This window comes from Coregonus lavaretus (assembly GCF_964263955.1).
Source record: "Coregonus lavaretus genome assembly, chromosome: 3".
NCBI classification, from domain to species: domain Eukaryota; kingdom Metazoa; phylum Chordata; class Actinopteri; order Salmoniformes; family Salmonidae; genus Coregonus; species Coregonus lavaretus.
Window position 1 is genome coordinate 69,386,633 of NC_139990.1, and position 15,027 is coordinate 69,401,659.

Genomic DNA, 15,027 nt, shown 5'->3' on the forward strand with positions numbered 1-15,027 from the left:
TTTCGACTAGGTGAAAAATCTGTCGATGTGCCCTTGAGCAAGGCACTTAACCCTAATTGCTCCTGTAAGTCGCTCTGGATAAGAGCGTCTGCTAAATGACTAAAATGTAAATGTATGTTATACTAGAGACATTGTGTTTGCATAGCTAGTGCTGGCAGTGAGGCCTTGTGAAGAGCAGAATCAACAACTTCTGCATAAGGAGGTGTTAACGTTCACAGTTAGCCATTGTTATGTAAGTACCAGTGGCCTGGCTTTGGCCCCAAGTTAGAGCAGGTCGGCTGGAGCCATGACCAATGAGACACGGGTGCGGGGCCTCATAGATGGGAACAGAAAAGTTTGATCCTTTTAGGTAAAACAATGGGGGAAATCCTGTATGGAAATGGGTGTGACATGTAGAGGCTACTGTCCAATTGTTGCAATATGATAGATCCTCCACTGGGTGGCAAACTTATACAAGCTTCTGTAGCGTACTGTAGGCCTACATATTTCCCAGACAGTTGATTTTTTATAGCAATGACTAGGCCTCTGCTCTTTGAAGGTACTTGGTGCATAACGTTTTTCCCAATACAAAAGCATTTAATTTAGATATCAAGATTAGCAAAATAGCATAGTAAGCCTACCAATATGTAGGCCTATTTTCAAATGTGACACTGTGCAAAAATCGATGCAATTCCCTTAACCAGTTTGTTGTAAACATGCTGTTCAATGTCTTGTCTTTGTGGACAATGTCACTGAAAGCAGACTATTGGGTTTGGTGGAGCGCACCAAGGAACATGCGTGAGTTGAATTTGATGCTATTCCACTAGACTTATGAAATATAAATGCTCTGAAAAATGCATTACACCTGCCCATAGTAATGTTCCACCTTTGTTTCCTATAGGCTGTTTGTTTTTACCCATAGAAGAATGGCGATAACTGGTGAAGATGTCACATTGGATGACATTTTCCCCATCTCTAACGACTTTGCTGTTGTGGAAGGTATGCAAAATCATGTTTAACTTAGGCTACCTATATCTATGCTTCACAATATTAATTTTATTAAGTGGTTTTGGTCAATAGTTAATTGATTGGTTTGAACTTGATTATTATAATATGCACAATGGAGATGGAGGCATGGGCCTTATGATGCATTGTAATGATATGTTATTCTTTCCTCAGTGTCCTCGGCAGATGAAGTTTCTTTTGTGGGTGAGTTTTCTTTTTTCCCTGGGTCAATTTCCTCCTGGTATGTTCATAGGGCCAAGTTATTAAATGTCTATTACATGATATTTCTATAGGTGCAGACACTAGAGTGAGGCTGAACTTCCCGGATGGGGAGCTGGAGGTGAGGCTCCCCTTTGGCTCCCACTCTCGCCTTTTCCTCAGTGAGGTCAACAGAGCCTGGAGTGGTAAGACTTGGCCTACTTCTCCATAAATGTATCACAAGTGTTGCATCCCAATTATTTCTCCTAAAGTGTACACCTGGTCACTACTTACCACAAATCTATAAGCATTGGATCGGTGGAGGCATAGGTAAGAAGGAGTTTCCACAATATTTCTTAAACCAGTAATTTCCTTTCACATCAGTGAGGGGAAGTGAACAAGTGCACACTTTGGAAGGAAGGATAAATAATTGAGAGAAGAGTCCCCTAAGCAAGCTGGTCCTGGGGCTCTGTTCACAAACACAAACAGACCCCACAGAGCCCCAGGACAACAACACAATTAGACCCAACCAAATCATAAGAAAACAAAAAGAGAATTACTTGACACATTGGAAAGAATTAACAAAAAAACAGAGCAAGCTAGAATGCTATTTGGCCCTAAACATAGAGTACACAGTGGCAGAATACCTAACCACTGTGACTGACCCAAACTTTAGGAAAGCTTTGACTATGTACAGACTCAGTAAGCATAGCTTTGCTATTGAGAAAGGCCGCCATAGGCAGACCTGGCTCTCAAGAGAAGAAGAACAACCAGTGAAGAACAAACAATGTAAATACGACCCATATTTATGTTTATTTATTTTCCCATTTGCACTTTAACTATTTGCACATTGTTACAACACTGTATATAGACATAATATGACATTTGAAATGTCTTTATCTTTTGGAACTTCTGAGTGTAATGTTTACTGTTAATTTTTATTGTTTAATTCACTTTTGTTTACTATCTACTTCACTTGCTTTGGCAATGTTAACAAACGTTTCCCATGCCAATAAAGCCCTTAAATTGAATTGAGAGAGAGAGAGAGAGAGAGAGAGAGAGAGAGAGAGAGAGAGAGAGAGAGAGAGAGAGAGAGAGAGAGAGAGAGAGAGAGATGGCATCAGAGAAAGAGCGAGAGAGTGAAAGAAGGAAAAGAGACTGGGGAGGGACAGAGTTTTAGTGTCATGTGCTCTTCCTGAGTAGTATATGTCTGTTGCTTCACTAAGCATTTGTAACTATGTGAGTGTAGAATAAATATAATATTTCCTTCCCATTGAATTATATATTTGAATTCGGCTTTTACGTGTTTTTTTTCCTGCTCATCTCAATCGGGACAGAGTCTACTTTGCTATGGATGAGTCATTTTTGGCATTAGCTCACTACTTTACACAATGGAGCTCTTACATCTAAGATAGAGGACTAAAGCGTTGTTTTAAAAAGGGCCACACTCACTTTTACTCTGTGAGAGGAAACAGTGATGGAAAGTTTTGCTAACCTGGCAGCAATTGTTGTGAACAGGAAGAATGTGAGAAACTCACAAGGTGAGCAGAAAAGTTACATCTTTGTACAAGTGTGTGGTCTTATTGAAAGTACAATAGCAGCATGAGTGATTTTGGTGTGGTAATATTCTCAGGGTAGCTCAAATGTACGTGTAAGAGGAAGTGTGTGTGTGTGTGTTTGTGTGTGTGAACCACATGAAACAGGGAACATAACTGAATACCTTTTTCAGCCACACAGCAACAAAATATTTTGATTCAACATACAATTGTAAGGCAACCAACTCGTGAGAACGTGAAGTAACCTGCCCCTGAATCACTTTCTACTTTGAGTACCTATTTGAACGAAGCAAATGTTGTGGGTCATTTTCAGTTGACTGTATTATTGATAATTATCCTCAGTGTGTGTTCTGTGAATCACTGCTGAGGATTTCTTGGAATTGTTTCCTTATCATTGATGCTCTTCTAGTTTCTCCACTTCTGTGGAGCAATGGAGCAACAAATGTAAACCATTTGAATAACAAAGTGTGTTTATCGCCTACAAATGAAATGGCATATTTTGGGATTTGTGTAAGTGCCTTTTTCATGGTTCCCTTTATCCACCTTCAGATGTTTGCAAGTCTCCCAAGGAAGCGCCAAAGTTTGAGTGGCTCCACAAGTACCGCAAAGCCTCCAAAGGTCAAGGTGGCGTCAAACAGACCCTTGCACCCTTGGGAACGACACACACCAAGATCAGCCAGCATAAGAAAACAAGTAAGCCAGCAGTCCTCTTCGTGTCCCTGTCAGTCAGTACCCCCCCATGAACTTATACCCTTATCACACAGAGCCCTTTGTGTGGTAATATCTAGCACGTTTGTGTTGCTGACAGCTGAATGAAATTGCAGGCAACACTAAGAAAGCACATGATTGATAATTAACCATGATTCTTGGATCATGATAACTGTATCTGATGTGCCCTCCAAAGTAACATCACAAAGCTCTGTCATTCCTTATGGTTGTGTGACATGTCTGTTGTTGATGTTAGTTGGTCTTATTAAACTTTGGGGAGAGTGACAACATTATCTTCCATGTTGGCTTTAAGTCTAGAAGACTTTTTCACAATGGATCTATCTTCATACTGTGAGTAAACTATCTCACTGGTGTGTCTGTCAGTGTCAAAGGAAGCTATTTGCTCTGGCACTCCCATTGATACGCAAAGTGCCCAAACCTGTACATCTAGATGCTATTTGCAATGTTTATTTCGTTGTTGTTGTTGTTATTGTTGTTGTTGTTGTTGTATCTCGTTAGATTTTCTTCTGCCACTGAAATATCATTTTCATTATTTCATGCAAGGCCTATCCATATGCAATTTCTTTATGCATGTAACTAATTTCACATTAGTTAAAATAAAATAAAGTTTACATGGGAATAATTGTAAGACTACATTTGGCCGACATAAACGCTTTATAGTTGTGTGAACCTTTTTACTGAAGCTTTATTTAATTTGCCATTTACCAGAGACCGTCCAATGTTTTCATGGTTGATTAGTTTGGTCTGTGGCACTGTCGTCACTTGCGGGACGTGCGCGTGAAAAAATGTATTCTCAACATTCCTTGCACGAACAAGGTCCTTGGACGTTGCACTGCACATAATGCGTGGAAGCACTACTGGGAGATGTCTAGAGTGATTAAAGACACTGGTATGTGGAAATGTTTATGATTTTCTGTTGTATTTAGATGGTCTATTTGCTAGGGCAGTCTGAAACATAAGTAACTTTTTTCTATGCAGCAGTATTTGTTCACGTTAGCTAGCTTAGCTAAGAAGCTAACTTCTGCCAGCTTTTGTTACTAGCTCTACTTTCTGCTTGCTAGCTAAATATAGACAATTTACTTGTCCTTCCTTGATTCAAGCTAAAACGTTGACAAAATGACATGTAGCTAGCTATCTAGCCAGCTTATTAGTTGAAGTAACGATATACTTTATTGCATGTTTTGAGCAGAGTTGTGGTTTGGAACGAGCGCGCTAGCTAGGTAATTAGCTAGTTAGCCATGTTTATCATGTCAATATTATGGCTTTGTAAAGGTTCGCCATCTATATTTGTAAGCTAATTTAGCTAGGCCATATGCTGTAGGTTTGCGACAGTTCATCTGTCATTGTGTCCTGATTTGGGTCTGGTAATGCACCATGCAAACCCAAAGTTCAGCAGGTTTGGGATTTTCACTCATAGCTAGCTAGGTGTCTTAGCTATCTCAGTATCTGTCAACTGAACGTGGAAAGCTATACAGGCAATTAGTAGCCACTTGGCATTTTCCATTAGAAATGGATGGACACTGTAGTTTGATTGTCTTGGGTTCTCTTTATTTTTGTATCTTGGAGAGTGTCCATACTAGTAGACTGCAGATAAGAACGTATATGTCTCTGCCCATTTTATTACTCCTAAATACAAAGGGTTATTTCATGCAATGCTGAACTTTGTGATGAGAACTGACTTGTGCACCCACACTGTAGTATGCTACAGCTGACTCACACTTTGGTTGACTCACACTTTTCCGTATTGAACCAAGACAGGGCAGCCTTTCATGTTTCTGTATTTTTAGACTGCAATTAGTGATGTTCGCAAGACTGAATGGTGTTTAATAATGTTTGCATTTCTTGCACGACTCATCTCATATGTATATATTGCATTTTATTCTATAATATTCTACTGTATCTTAGTCCATGCCGCTCTGTCATTGCTTGTCCATATATGTATATTTTCTTAAATTCCATTCCTTACTAGTTTTGTGTGTATTAGGTATATGTTGTGAAATTGTTAGATATTACTTGTTAGATGTTTCTGCACTGTTGCACAAGCATTTCACTACACCCGCTATAACATGTGTATGTGACAAATACAATTTGGTTTGTTTTGAAAGAGGAGCTTGCTGTACAGAATGGATAGTGGAGGCATGCTGTCAATAGTTCCAACCATTGGATTGGTCTCTCCACTTACATTTTTGTATCATGATTCATGTGTGGTATATGTATGCAGAAGTCTGAAAGCTATCCATTCAATTCTCATAGGGTTTGATCATTACATTTTACATTTTAGTCATTTAGCAGATGCTCTTATCCAGAGCGACTTACAGTTACTGAGTACATGCACTGTAACTTTGTAATTACAGTGGATTGTTTGTTGGTGTAGTATTTAACAGGTTTAAAGAGCCATACCATGATCGCAGGAATGTAAAACATGTAGCGCATTACCATAAGTGCTGCTAATAAGACACTTTATAGGCTAGCCCACCTTCCCTTCTCTGTGGACAGAAGGAGGGTAAAATGCAGTAAATCATTGTTCTGAAATAGGCCAATGTAGGCCTAGATGTTTACTTTCAAAATTAGGTTAGGTCAGGGACTGGGAAGCTCCCTTGGGAGTTGGGATCTTGTGGTGTATTATTTAGGACTTGAAATGCAGTAAGTAATCCTTCGGAAATAGCTGAGATCCAATGTAGTCCTAGGTCTACATGTTGACTTTCAACATGAGCCTGGCTTGGGGACAGGGAAGCTCCCTAGGGAGTTGGGAACTAGGGATCTTCTGCGTTGGGGCTTACTCCTCCTCCTCCACATTCGCCTCTCACAGCTCTCTGGGAGTTTCCATCTGATCTCACAGGGCCCAGTTTGTTTCCATTTCCTGTGTTCCAATAGCACGCGCGCACACACACACACACAAACACACACAATCGTACTCCCATCAGAATCCAATGGAAATTTGTGCCGCAGCCCCACTACACTGTAATGATACTGCCATTTTGTTTACTCAAAATAGCACACTGGTCCTCCCAATGCCCCTGTTTTGTACACCTGTATGCCTAAAGACAGCATACAATAGCCTAGACTTCACCCTCTCAATCTTGGTTAGCCTTTAAAACAATATATTCCATTCTTTATGCAGGCTTTATCAGGAATTGTATCTGTGGTGAACTATTATACATTTTTTTTGGTAGCTGTAGCCTCTGATTTATATACGATTTCATTGTACGTCATTGCACTACAGAACATTGAGTTCTTACTCTGGTATTGTTTTGCAATCACTTTCCATAAACAATAGATACAGCTAACATTTACCTTGAAGGTCTTGTGAGAGTGTATAGTATGCAAGGAATTACCCCGAGATGGTAAGAACTTGTGTGTGATGTGATTTAGAAGTAGGCTTTGCTAAAGGATGAGCCTACGTTTACGTTGCATTATCTTATGATCTGTTTGTGCTATCATTTCAACTCCAGTTCATGCCAATGAGTGTGACAAGGAGTTGACATGAAGATAGACTGGTCCCAGATCAGTTTTTGCTATCTTGGACAACAAATCTCAAAAGCTTGTAGGCCTATTGCATGAAAACATGTTGGCTATTTTCTTGCTCAGCAGCTTGTATTGAGTTGATTCCTTGGGCAGCAGATAAAAAAATAAAAATTTCACTCTAAAACAGAAGGCAATAAATGATGAACTCTCACAATGAGATACAGCTATATAAGACGGTTGGTAGTTAAACGAAATAACGATACTTCCTCTAAAGCAATTTCCTCTTTAATGCACTTGCCGTGTTCATAGTTTCTTCTGCCAAGCAGTAGGAGACGATGGCCATATTGTCTTAGACTGAGGCTTTGACTCTTCCATTGATTTAAACAACTTAAAATGCTATGTCTTGTCTAGGGTATCTTGCAATAGAGATTTTATGTCAATCAGATTAACCTGGATAAAGGTTAGGCCTGAACAAAAATATAAACGCAACATGCAACAATTTGAAAGATTTTACTGAGTTACAGTTCATATAAGGAAATCAGTCAATTGAAATAAATTCATTAGGCATTAGGCCCTAATCTATGGATTTCACATGACTGGGAATACAGATATGCATCTGTTTGGCCACATATACAGTGCCTTTGGAAAGTATTCAGACCCGTTGACTTTTTACACATTTTGTTAGGTTACAGCCTTATTCTAAAATTGATTAAATTGCTTTTTTCCCTCATCAATCTACACACAATACCCCATAATGACAAAGCAAAAACAGGTTTAGAAATTATTGCTAATTTATTCAAAATAAAAACTAAAATATCTCATTTACATAAGTATTCAGACCATTTACTTAGTACTTTGTTGAAGCACCTTTGGCAGTGATTACAGCCTCAAGTCATCTTGGTGACGTGACTTTCATTAATATGATGACTGTTATTTATCGAATCAACAAACTATGTTTAATTGTTACTCAATTAAATTAATAATGTAACAATTAACTCATTAGGATTTGAGGCACCACGGAAGAAGTTATTTATAGAGTTAACATCTCCCGAATTAAACTCTAAAAGGTCTTTACCTATCAAAATGTATAGAACAGTCAACGTATCAATCATTACCTCTTATCAGTCGTCATTCTGAACGGTCGCAGAATTTTTGGATCCGCAAGAACCCCAGCTTTACTTATGATTCAGCACTACACAAATTGGCTTAATTCTTTATTTACTAGCTAACTAAATAATAACACAGAATACATACATACTTAATACATGAGAAAAAGTCCCTAGTGGACTAACAGCATGACTGCTTGGTTATCAAAAGAGGGTGGGGTAAGGAAGAGAGGGAGAGACAAAGAGAGAGTCAAACTTATCGTTGATACATTTGGAAGCTACCCTCAGTAATCATAATACTACCAGAAAGCGTGGAGACGGTAGTCCATTTGAAACGTGAGGACTACCGTCTCCATGCTTTCTGGTCTAACCATTTAAAGCTGTGTAGCCACAGCTCCACACTTTCTGGTCTAGTGTAAATTTCATTACCAAGGCTTTTTATGCACACTGGTAAAAGGGACGTTCCTACTTGCTGACACGGTCTCTGAGCTCACTTGGGGCGTGTCTAGTCACCTTGCATAGCTTATATGAAAACCTATGATCTCATTAGAAAACTAAAATCACATTGCTATCTTAACAAAAATACTCTCGTAATTCTCCATATTATATACACAACATATTGGATGTAAACTTGACAGATAGTGTGTATAGTTTCCAAATTACAGTATTTTCGTTAAGATTTTTAATGACATCACAAAATAATAAACAATATGACATGATTAGTCTTTAGATCCCCACTGACTATTCCAAACATTCGGACGTTAGGAGTATTGTTTACTTTTTTGGACGTAAAAGTTTTGGCGGCAAAAGTCTTCTGGAGACAAAGCACATTCCTTTCACCATACTAGAGGGCAAGAGAGAGATTCTCCTCCTCTCTAATTTATGGCAGTGTGTTAAGGTGTCAACTCTTCTGTGGGTGAGAGGGTCTGGTTGTTGTCAGCCATTTGCCAAGCTGATCTGAGGCCTTTGATCCTCACCCAGGAGAGTCATGAAATTGGGTATATCGCTACAAGCTTGGCACACCTGTATTTGAGGAGTTTCTCCCATTCTTCTCTCAGATCGTCTCAAGCTCTGTCAGGTTGGATGGGGAGCGTTGCTGCACAGCTATTTTCAGGTCTCTCCAGAGCCGTTAGATCGGGTTCAAGTCCGGGCTCTGGCTGGGCCATTCAAGGACATTCAGAGACTTGTCACGAAGCCAGTCCTGCGCTGTCTTGGCTGTGTGCTTAGGGTCGTTGTTCTGTTGGAAGGCGAACCTTCACCCCAGTCTGAGGTCCTGAGCACTCTGGAGCAGGTTTTCATCAAGGAGCTCTCTGTACTTTGCTCTGTTCATCTTTCCCTCGATCCTGACTAGTTTCCCAGTCCCTGCCGCAGAAAATATCCCAACAGCATGATGCTGCCACCACCATGCTTCACCGTAGGGATGGTGCCAGGTTTCCTCCAGATGTGACGCTTGGCATTCAGGCCAAAGATTTCAATCTTGGTTTCATCAGACCAGAGAATCTTGTTTCTCATGGTGTGAGTTTTTAGGTGCCTTTTGGCAAACTCCAAGTGGGCTGTCATGTGCCTTTTTACTGAGGAGTGGCACATTCCTTCTGGCCACTCTACCATAAATGCCTGATTTAGTGGAGTGCTGCAGAGATGGTTGTCCTTCTGGAAGGTTCTCCCATCTCTACAGAGGAACTCTATAGCTCTGTTAGAGTGACCATCGGGTTCTTGGTCACCTCCCTGACCTCCCCGTCTTCTCCCCTGATTGCTCAGTTTGGCTGGGCGGCCAGGTCTAGGAAGATTATTGGTGGTTCCAAACTTCTTCCATTTAAAAATGATGGCGGCCACTGTGTTCTTTGGGACCTTCAATGCTGCAGAAATGTTTTGGTACCCTTCCCCAGATCTGTGCCACGATATAATCCTGTCTCGGAGCTCTACGGACAATTATTTTCGACCGCATGGCTTGGTTTTTGCTCTGACATACACTGTCAACTGTGAGACCTTATATAGACAGGTGTGTGCCTTTCCAAATCATTTCCAATCAATTGAATTTACCACAGGTGGACTCCAATCAAGTTGTAGAAACATCTCAAGGTTGATCAATGTAAACAGGATGCACCTGAGCTCAATTTCGAGTCTCATAGGGTCTGAATACTTATGTAAATAATGTATTTCTGTTTTTTATTTTTTATAAATTAGCAAAAATGTCTAAATTTGTTTTCGCTTTGTCATTATGGGGTATTGTATGTAGATTGCAGAGGATTTGTATTTATTTAATCCATTTTAGAATAAGGCTGTAATGTAACAAAATGTGGAAAAAGTCAAGGGGTCTTAATACTTTCCAAAGGCACTGTACCTAAAAAGAAAAAAAGGTAGGGCTGTGGATCAGAAAACCAGTCAGTATCTGGTGTGACGACCATTTGCCTCATGCAGCGCGACACAGCTCCTTCGCATAGCGTTGATCAGGCTGTTGATTGTGGCCTGTAGAATGTTGTCCCACTCCTCTTCAATGGCTGTGTGAAGTTGCTGGATATTGGCGGGAACTGGAACATGTCTGAGTATGCAGGCCATGGAAGAACTGGGACATTTTCAGCTTCCAGGATTTGTGTACAGATCCTTGAGACATGGGGCCTTGCATTATCATGAAACATGAGGTGATGGCGGCGGATGAACGGCATGACAATGGGCCACAGAATCTCATCATGGTATCTCTGTGCGTTTAAATTGCCATTGATAAAATGCAATTGTGTTCGTTTTCCGTAGCTTATGCCTCCCCATACCATAACCCCACCGCCACCATGGGGCACTCTGTTCACAACATTGACATTAGCAAACCGCTCGCCCACACAATGCCATACATTTAGTCTGCTATCTGCCCGGTACAGTTGGAACAAGGATTAATCCGTGAAGAGCACACTTTTCCAGCGTACCAGTGGCCATCAAAGGTAAGCGTTTGCCCACTGAAGTCAGTTACGATGCCGAACTGCAGTCAGGTCAAGACCCTGGTGAGGACGACGAGCATGCAGATGAACTTCCCGGAGACGGTTTCTGACAGTTTGTGCAGAAATTCTTCAGTTGTGCAAACCCACAGTTTCATCAGCTGTCCGGGTGGCTGGTCTCAGAAGATCCCGTAGGTGAAGAAGCCGGATGTGGAGGTCCTGGGCTGGCGTGGTTACACGGGTCTGCGGTTGTGAGGCCGGTTGGACGTACTGCCAAATTCTCTAAAATGACATTGGAGGCGGCTTATGGTAGAGAAATGAACATTCAAATCTCTGGTGGACATTCCTGCAGTCAGCATGCTAATTGCACGTTCACTCGACTTGAGACATCTGTGGCATGGTGTTTTTGTAACAACTGCACATTTTAGTGGCCTTTTAATGTCCCCAGCATAAGGTGCACCTGTGTAATGATCATGCCGTTTAATCAGCTTCTTGATGTGCCACACCTGTCAGGTGGGTGAATTATCTTGGCAAAGGAGAAATGCTCACTAACAGGGATGTAAACAAGTTTGTACAAAACATTTGCAAGGAAATAAACTTTTTGTGCGTATGGAACATTTCTGGGATCTTTTATTTCAGTTCATGAAACATGGGACCAACACTTTACATGTTGCGTTTATATTTTTGTTCAGTATAGAATATAATAAAATGCTATATCTAATGCAATGCTTTTGAAGACTACCTCAGTCCATTTTCCATACATCCGAGTAAGCAAGGACCAAATCGACTTCACTATTGACTTGTTTGGGGTCTATTTCAGGCATGAGCTGATTGATTCTTCACAGGCGAAGCGTTTGCAATGCTAGCTCCAGGGGCCTTATATGATTAGCGTTGACACATGGCAGTGTATTTACCTTATCTGAATGACTTGGTTTACAACTGCCGCTCTCTCTCCCGTTATCTTGTTCGCTCTCTTTCTCTCGCTTGCTTTTGTTGCCTTTCTTTCTCTTTTGTATCTCTTTAAACTTTCTCCCTCTTTCAACTCTCTTTCAATCTTTGAACTCCTCTCTCTCGCTCCCCCCCCCCAAACAGGGAACTCATTGAACGCAGTGAGCAGATCCCCAGTCGAAGGGGACAAGAGGGTGGAGCAACCCAGAGTGGAGTCCGGCCCAGAGAGGTAAGAACTGAACACCACTCTCCTCTCTCTGACAGTGGTATGCAAATAGCTTGGTACTTGAAGAATGGGAAAAGGACCAGTGTGCCATATTGGATTTCTCCCCTAACCCCTGTCCTGTATTGAGGACATTGAAATGTAGCCACACTGCATAGCTACAGAGTCTGTTACCACTATGCCTATACATTAGGCCCCCCTTTGACTCTATTACTAAATCCCTGTATAATGTCTCTCACAACATTAGCTTCCAGCCAGGCTAATGAACATCATGACTTAAGACAAAAAAACACCCACAACACAATTGATCTTTGACATTAAATAATGATAGCCTAATTGTAGCTCTGGATAAGAAAGAACTTGGTGCCAAGTGCAAACACACTCTTGTGATTCCTTTGGTCGGTTTAGTCTGAAACGAGATACAGTGGGGAGAATAAGTATTTGATACACTGTCGATTTTGCAGGTTTTCCTACTTACAAAGCATGTAGAGGTCTGTAATTTTTATCATAGGTACACTTCAACTGTGAGATACGGAATCTAAAACAAAAATCCAGAAAATCACATTGTATGATTTTTAAGTAATTCATTTGCATTTTATTGCATGACATAAGTATTTGATCACCAGTAAGAATTCCGGCTCTCACAGACCTGTTAGTTTTTCTTTAAGAAGCCCTCCTGTTCTCCACTCATTACCTGTATTAAATGCACCTGTTTGAACTCGTTACCTGTATAAAAGACACCTGTCCACACACTCAATCAAACAGACTCCAACCTCTCCACAATGGCCAAGACCAGAGAGCTGTGTAAGGACATAAGGGATAAAATTGTAGACCTGCACAAGGCTGGGATGGGCTACAGGACTATAGGCAAGCAGCTTGGTGAGAAGGCAACAACTGTTGGCGCAATTATTAGAAAATGGAAGTTCAAGATGACGGTCAATCATCCTCGGTCTGGGGCTCCATGCAAGATCTCACCTCGTGGGGCATCAATGATCATGAGGAAGGTGAGGGATCAGCCCAGAACTACACGGCAGGACCTGGTCAATGACCTGAAGAGAGCTGGGACCACTGTCTCAAAGAACCATTAGTAACACACTACGCCATCATGGATTAAAATCCTGCAGCGCACGCAAGGTCCCCCTGCTCAAGCCAGCGCATGTCCAGGCCCGTCTGAAGTTTGCCAATGACCATCTGGATGATCCAGAGGAGGAATGGGAGAAGGTAATGTGATCTGATGAGACAAAAATTGAGCTTTTTGGTCTAAACTCCACTCGCCGTGTTTGGAGGAAGAAGAAGGATGATTACAACCCCAAGAACACCATCCCAACCGTGAAGCATGGAGGTGGAAACATCATTCTTTGGGGATGCTTTTCTGCAAAGGGGACAGGACCACTGCACCGTATTGAGGGGAGGATAGATGGGGCCATGTATCGCGAGATCTTGGCCAACAACAACCTTCCCTCAGTAAGAGCATTGAAGATGGGTCGTGGCTGGGTCTTCCAGCATGACAACGACCAGAAACACACAGCCAGGGCAACTAAGGAGTGGCTCCGTAAGAAGCATCTCAAGGTCCTGGAGTGGCCTAGCCAGTCTCCAGACCTGAACCCAATAGAAAATCTTTGGAGGGAGCTGAAAGTCCGTATTGCCCAGCGACAGCCCCGAAACCTGAAGGATCTGGAGACTGTCTGTATGGAGGAGTGGGCCAAAATCCCTGCTGCAGTGTGTGCAAACCTGGTCAAGACCTACAGGAAACGTATGATCTCTGTAATTGCAAAAAGGTTTCTGTACCAAATATTAAGTTCTGCTTTTCTGATGTATCAAATACTTATGTCATGCAATAAAATGCAAATTAATTACTTAAAAATCATACAATGTGATTTTCTGGATTTTTGTTTTAGATTCCGTATCTCACAGTTGAAGTGTACCTATGATAAAAATTACAGACCTCTACATGCTTTGTAAGTAGGAAAACCTGCAAAATCGGCAGTGTATCAAATACTTGTTCTCCCCACTGTATGTAGTGGTAGTAGATGTCATACTAATACAGTAGTAAAGGAGTGTAACTAAATTTCTATTTTTGGTCTGAGTCTGACACTCCTGTCCCTCCGCCCCGACCGTCTTATATTGACATTTTGTCATTTAGCAGACGTTCTTATCTAGCGTGACCTACCATCAGTGCATTCAACTAAGGTAGCTAAAACCTCCACATAGCACAATCATTGCAAGTAAAACCTTCCATCTTGTGGGCACTGCAGCCAAGGGAAAGTGAAGCGTGAGGGCTGGAATGAGTTGAAGCGTGAGGGCAGGCATGACCTGGTACGCCACTCCAGCCACACAGCTTCCAACAAAGCCACAATGCTGGCGATGCCGCAGTTTGGCCTGCGCGACAACCTCATCCGCTGTGAGCTGCTCAAGAACGAGGACATCTACACCTACCTGGAGAATTTTAGGTAACCCCCTGCCTCTGTCCATATCAAAGTCACTGTAGCATGTATTCTTATACCCTTTTCATGTTGCCAAACTGTGCTGACCTATACTGTGCTGGACTGGTTAGGCGTCCACCATTACTGGAACAGTGACTAGCCCGCTACTCTATTGCCTGATTCACACTAAGGCCAAGCCAACCTGTACTACGCTGGTCTGGTTACAAATCCAGTTTCTGGAAAGGAAAATGTTAAAATAAATATCCCAGCTACCACAGTTTGCCTGGGTTGGCACAATAGTGGCTTATTGCTTTTATAAACTGGTTACCAACTTAATTAGAGCAGTAAAAATAAATGTTTTGTCATACCTGTCGTATACGGTCTGATATATCACGACTGTCAGCCAATCAACATTCAGGGCTCGAACCACCCAGTTTGTATTTGTAGCTATCCAACTTCTACTATGCAAAC

General features: G+C 41.5%; 1 protein-coding gene across 3 annotated transcripts in view; it reads left to right on the forward strand.

Moving 5' to 3' along the window:
• The first annotated feature begins 703 nt into the window (after positions 1 to 703).
• LOC311126003 (type II inositol 1,4,5-trisphosphate 5-phosphatase-like) overlaps positions 704 to 15,027 on the forward strand; it is a 28,373-nt gene continuing 14,049 nt past the window's right edge. Inside the window, exons 1-7 of one of the 3 annotated variants that reach the window (XM_084158465.1) lie at positions 704 to 777; positions 881 to 978; positions 1,159 to 1,188; positions 1,278 to 1,388; positions 3,288 to 3,431; positions 12,055 to 12,139; positions 14,389 to 14,583. In XM_084158465.1, coding sequence (XP_084014591.1) covers positions 906 to 978; positions 1,159 to 1,188; positions 1,278 to 1,388; positions 3,288 to 3,431; positions 12,055 to 12,139; positions 14,389 to 14,583 — 638 coding nt within the window. In that variant the 5' untranslated portion in view covers positions 704 to 777; positions 881 to 905. Of the gene's footprint in view, positions 778 to 880; positions 979 to 1,158; positions 1,189 to 1,277; positions 1,389 to 2,589; positions 2,724 to 3,287; positions 3,432 to 4,250; positions 4,357 to 12,054; positions 12,140 to 14,388; positions 14,584 to 15,027 lie in introns of those variants that run through there. The other 2 variants (XM_084158466.1, XM_084158467.1) reach the window with 2 other exon arrangements.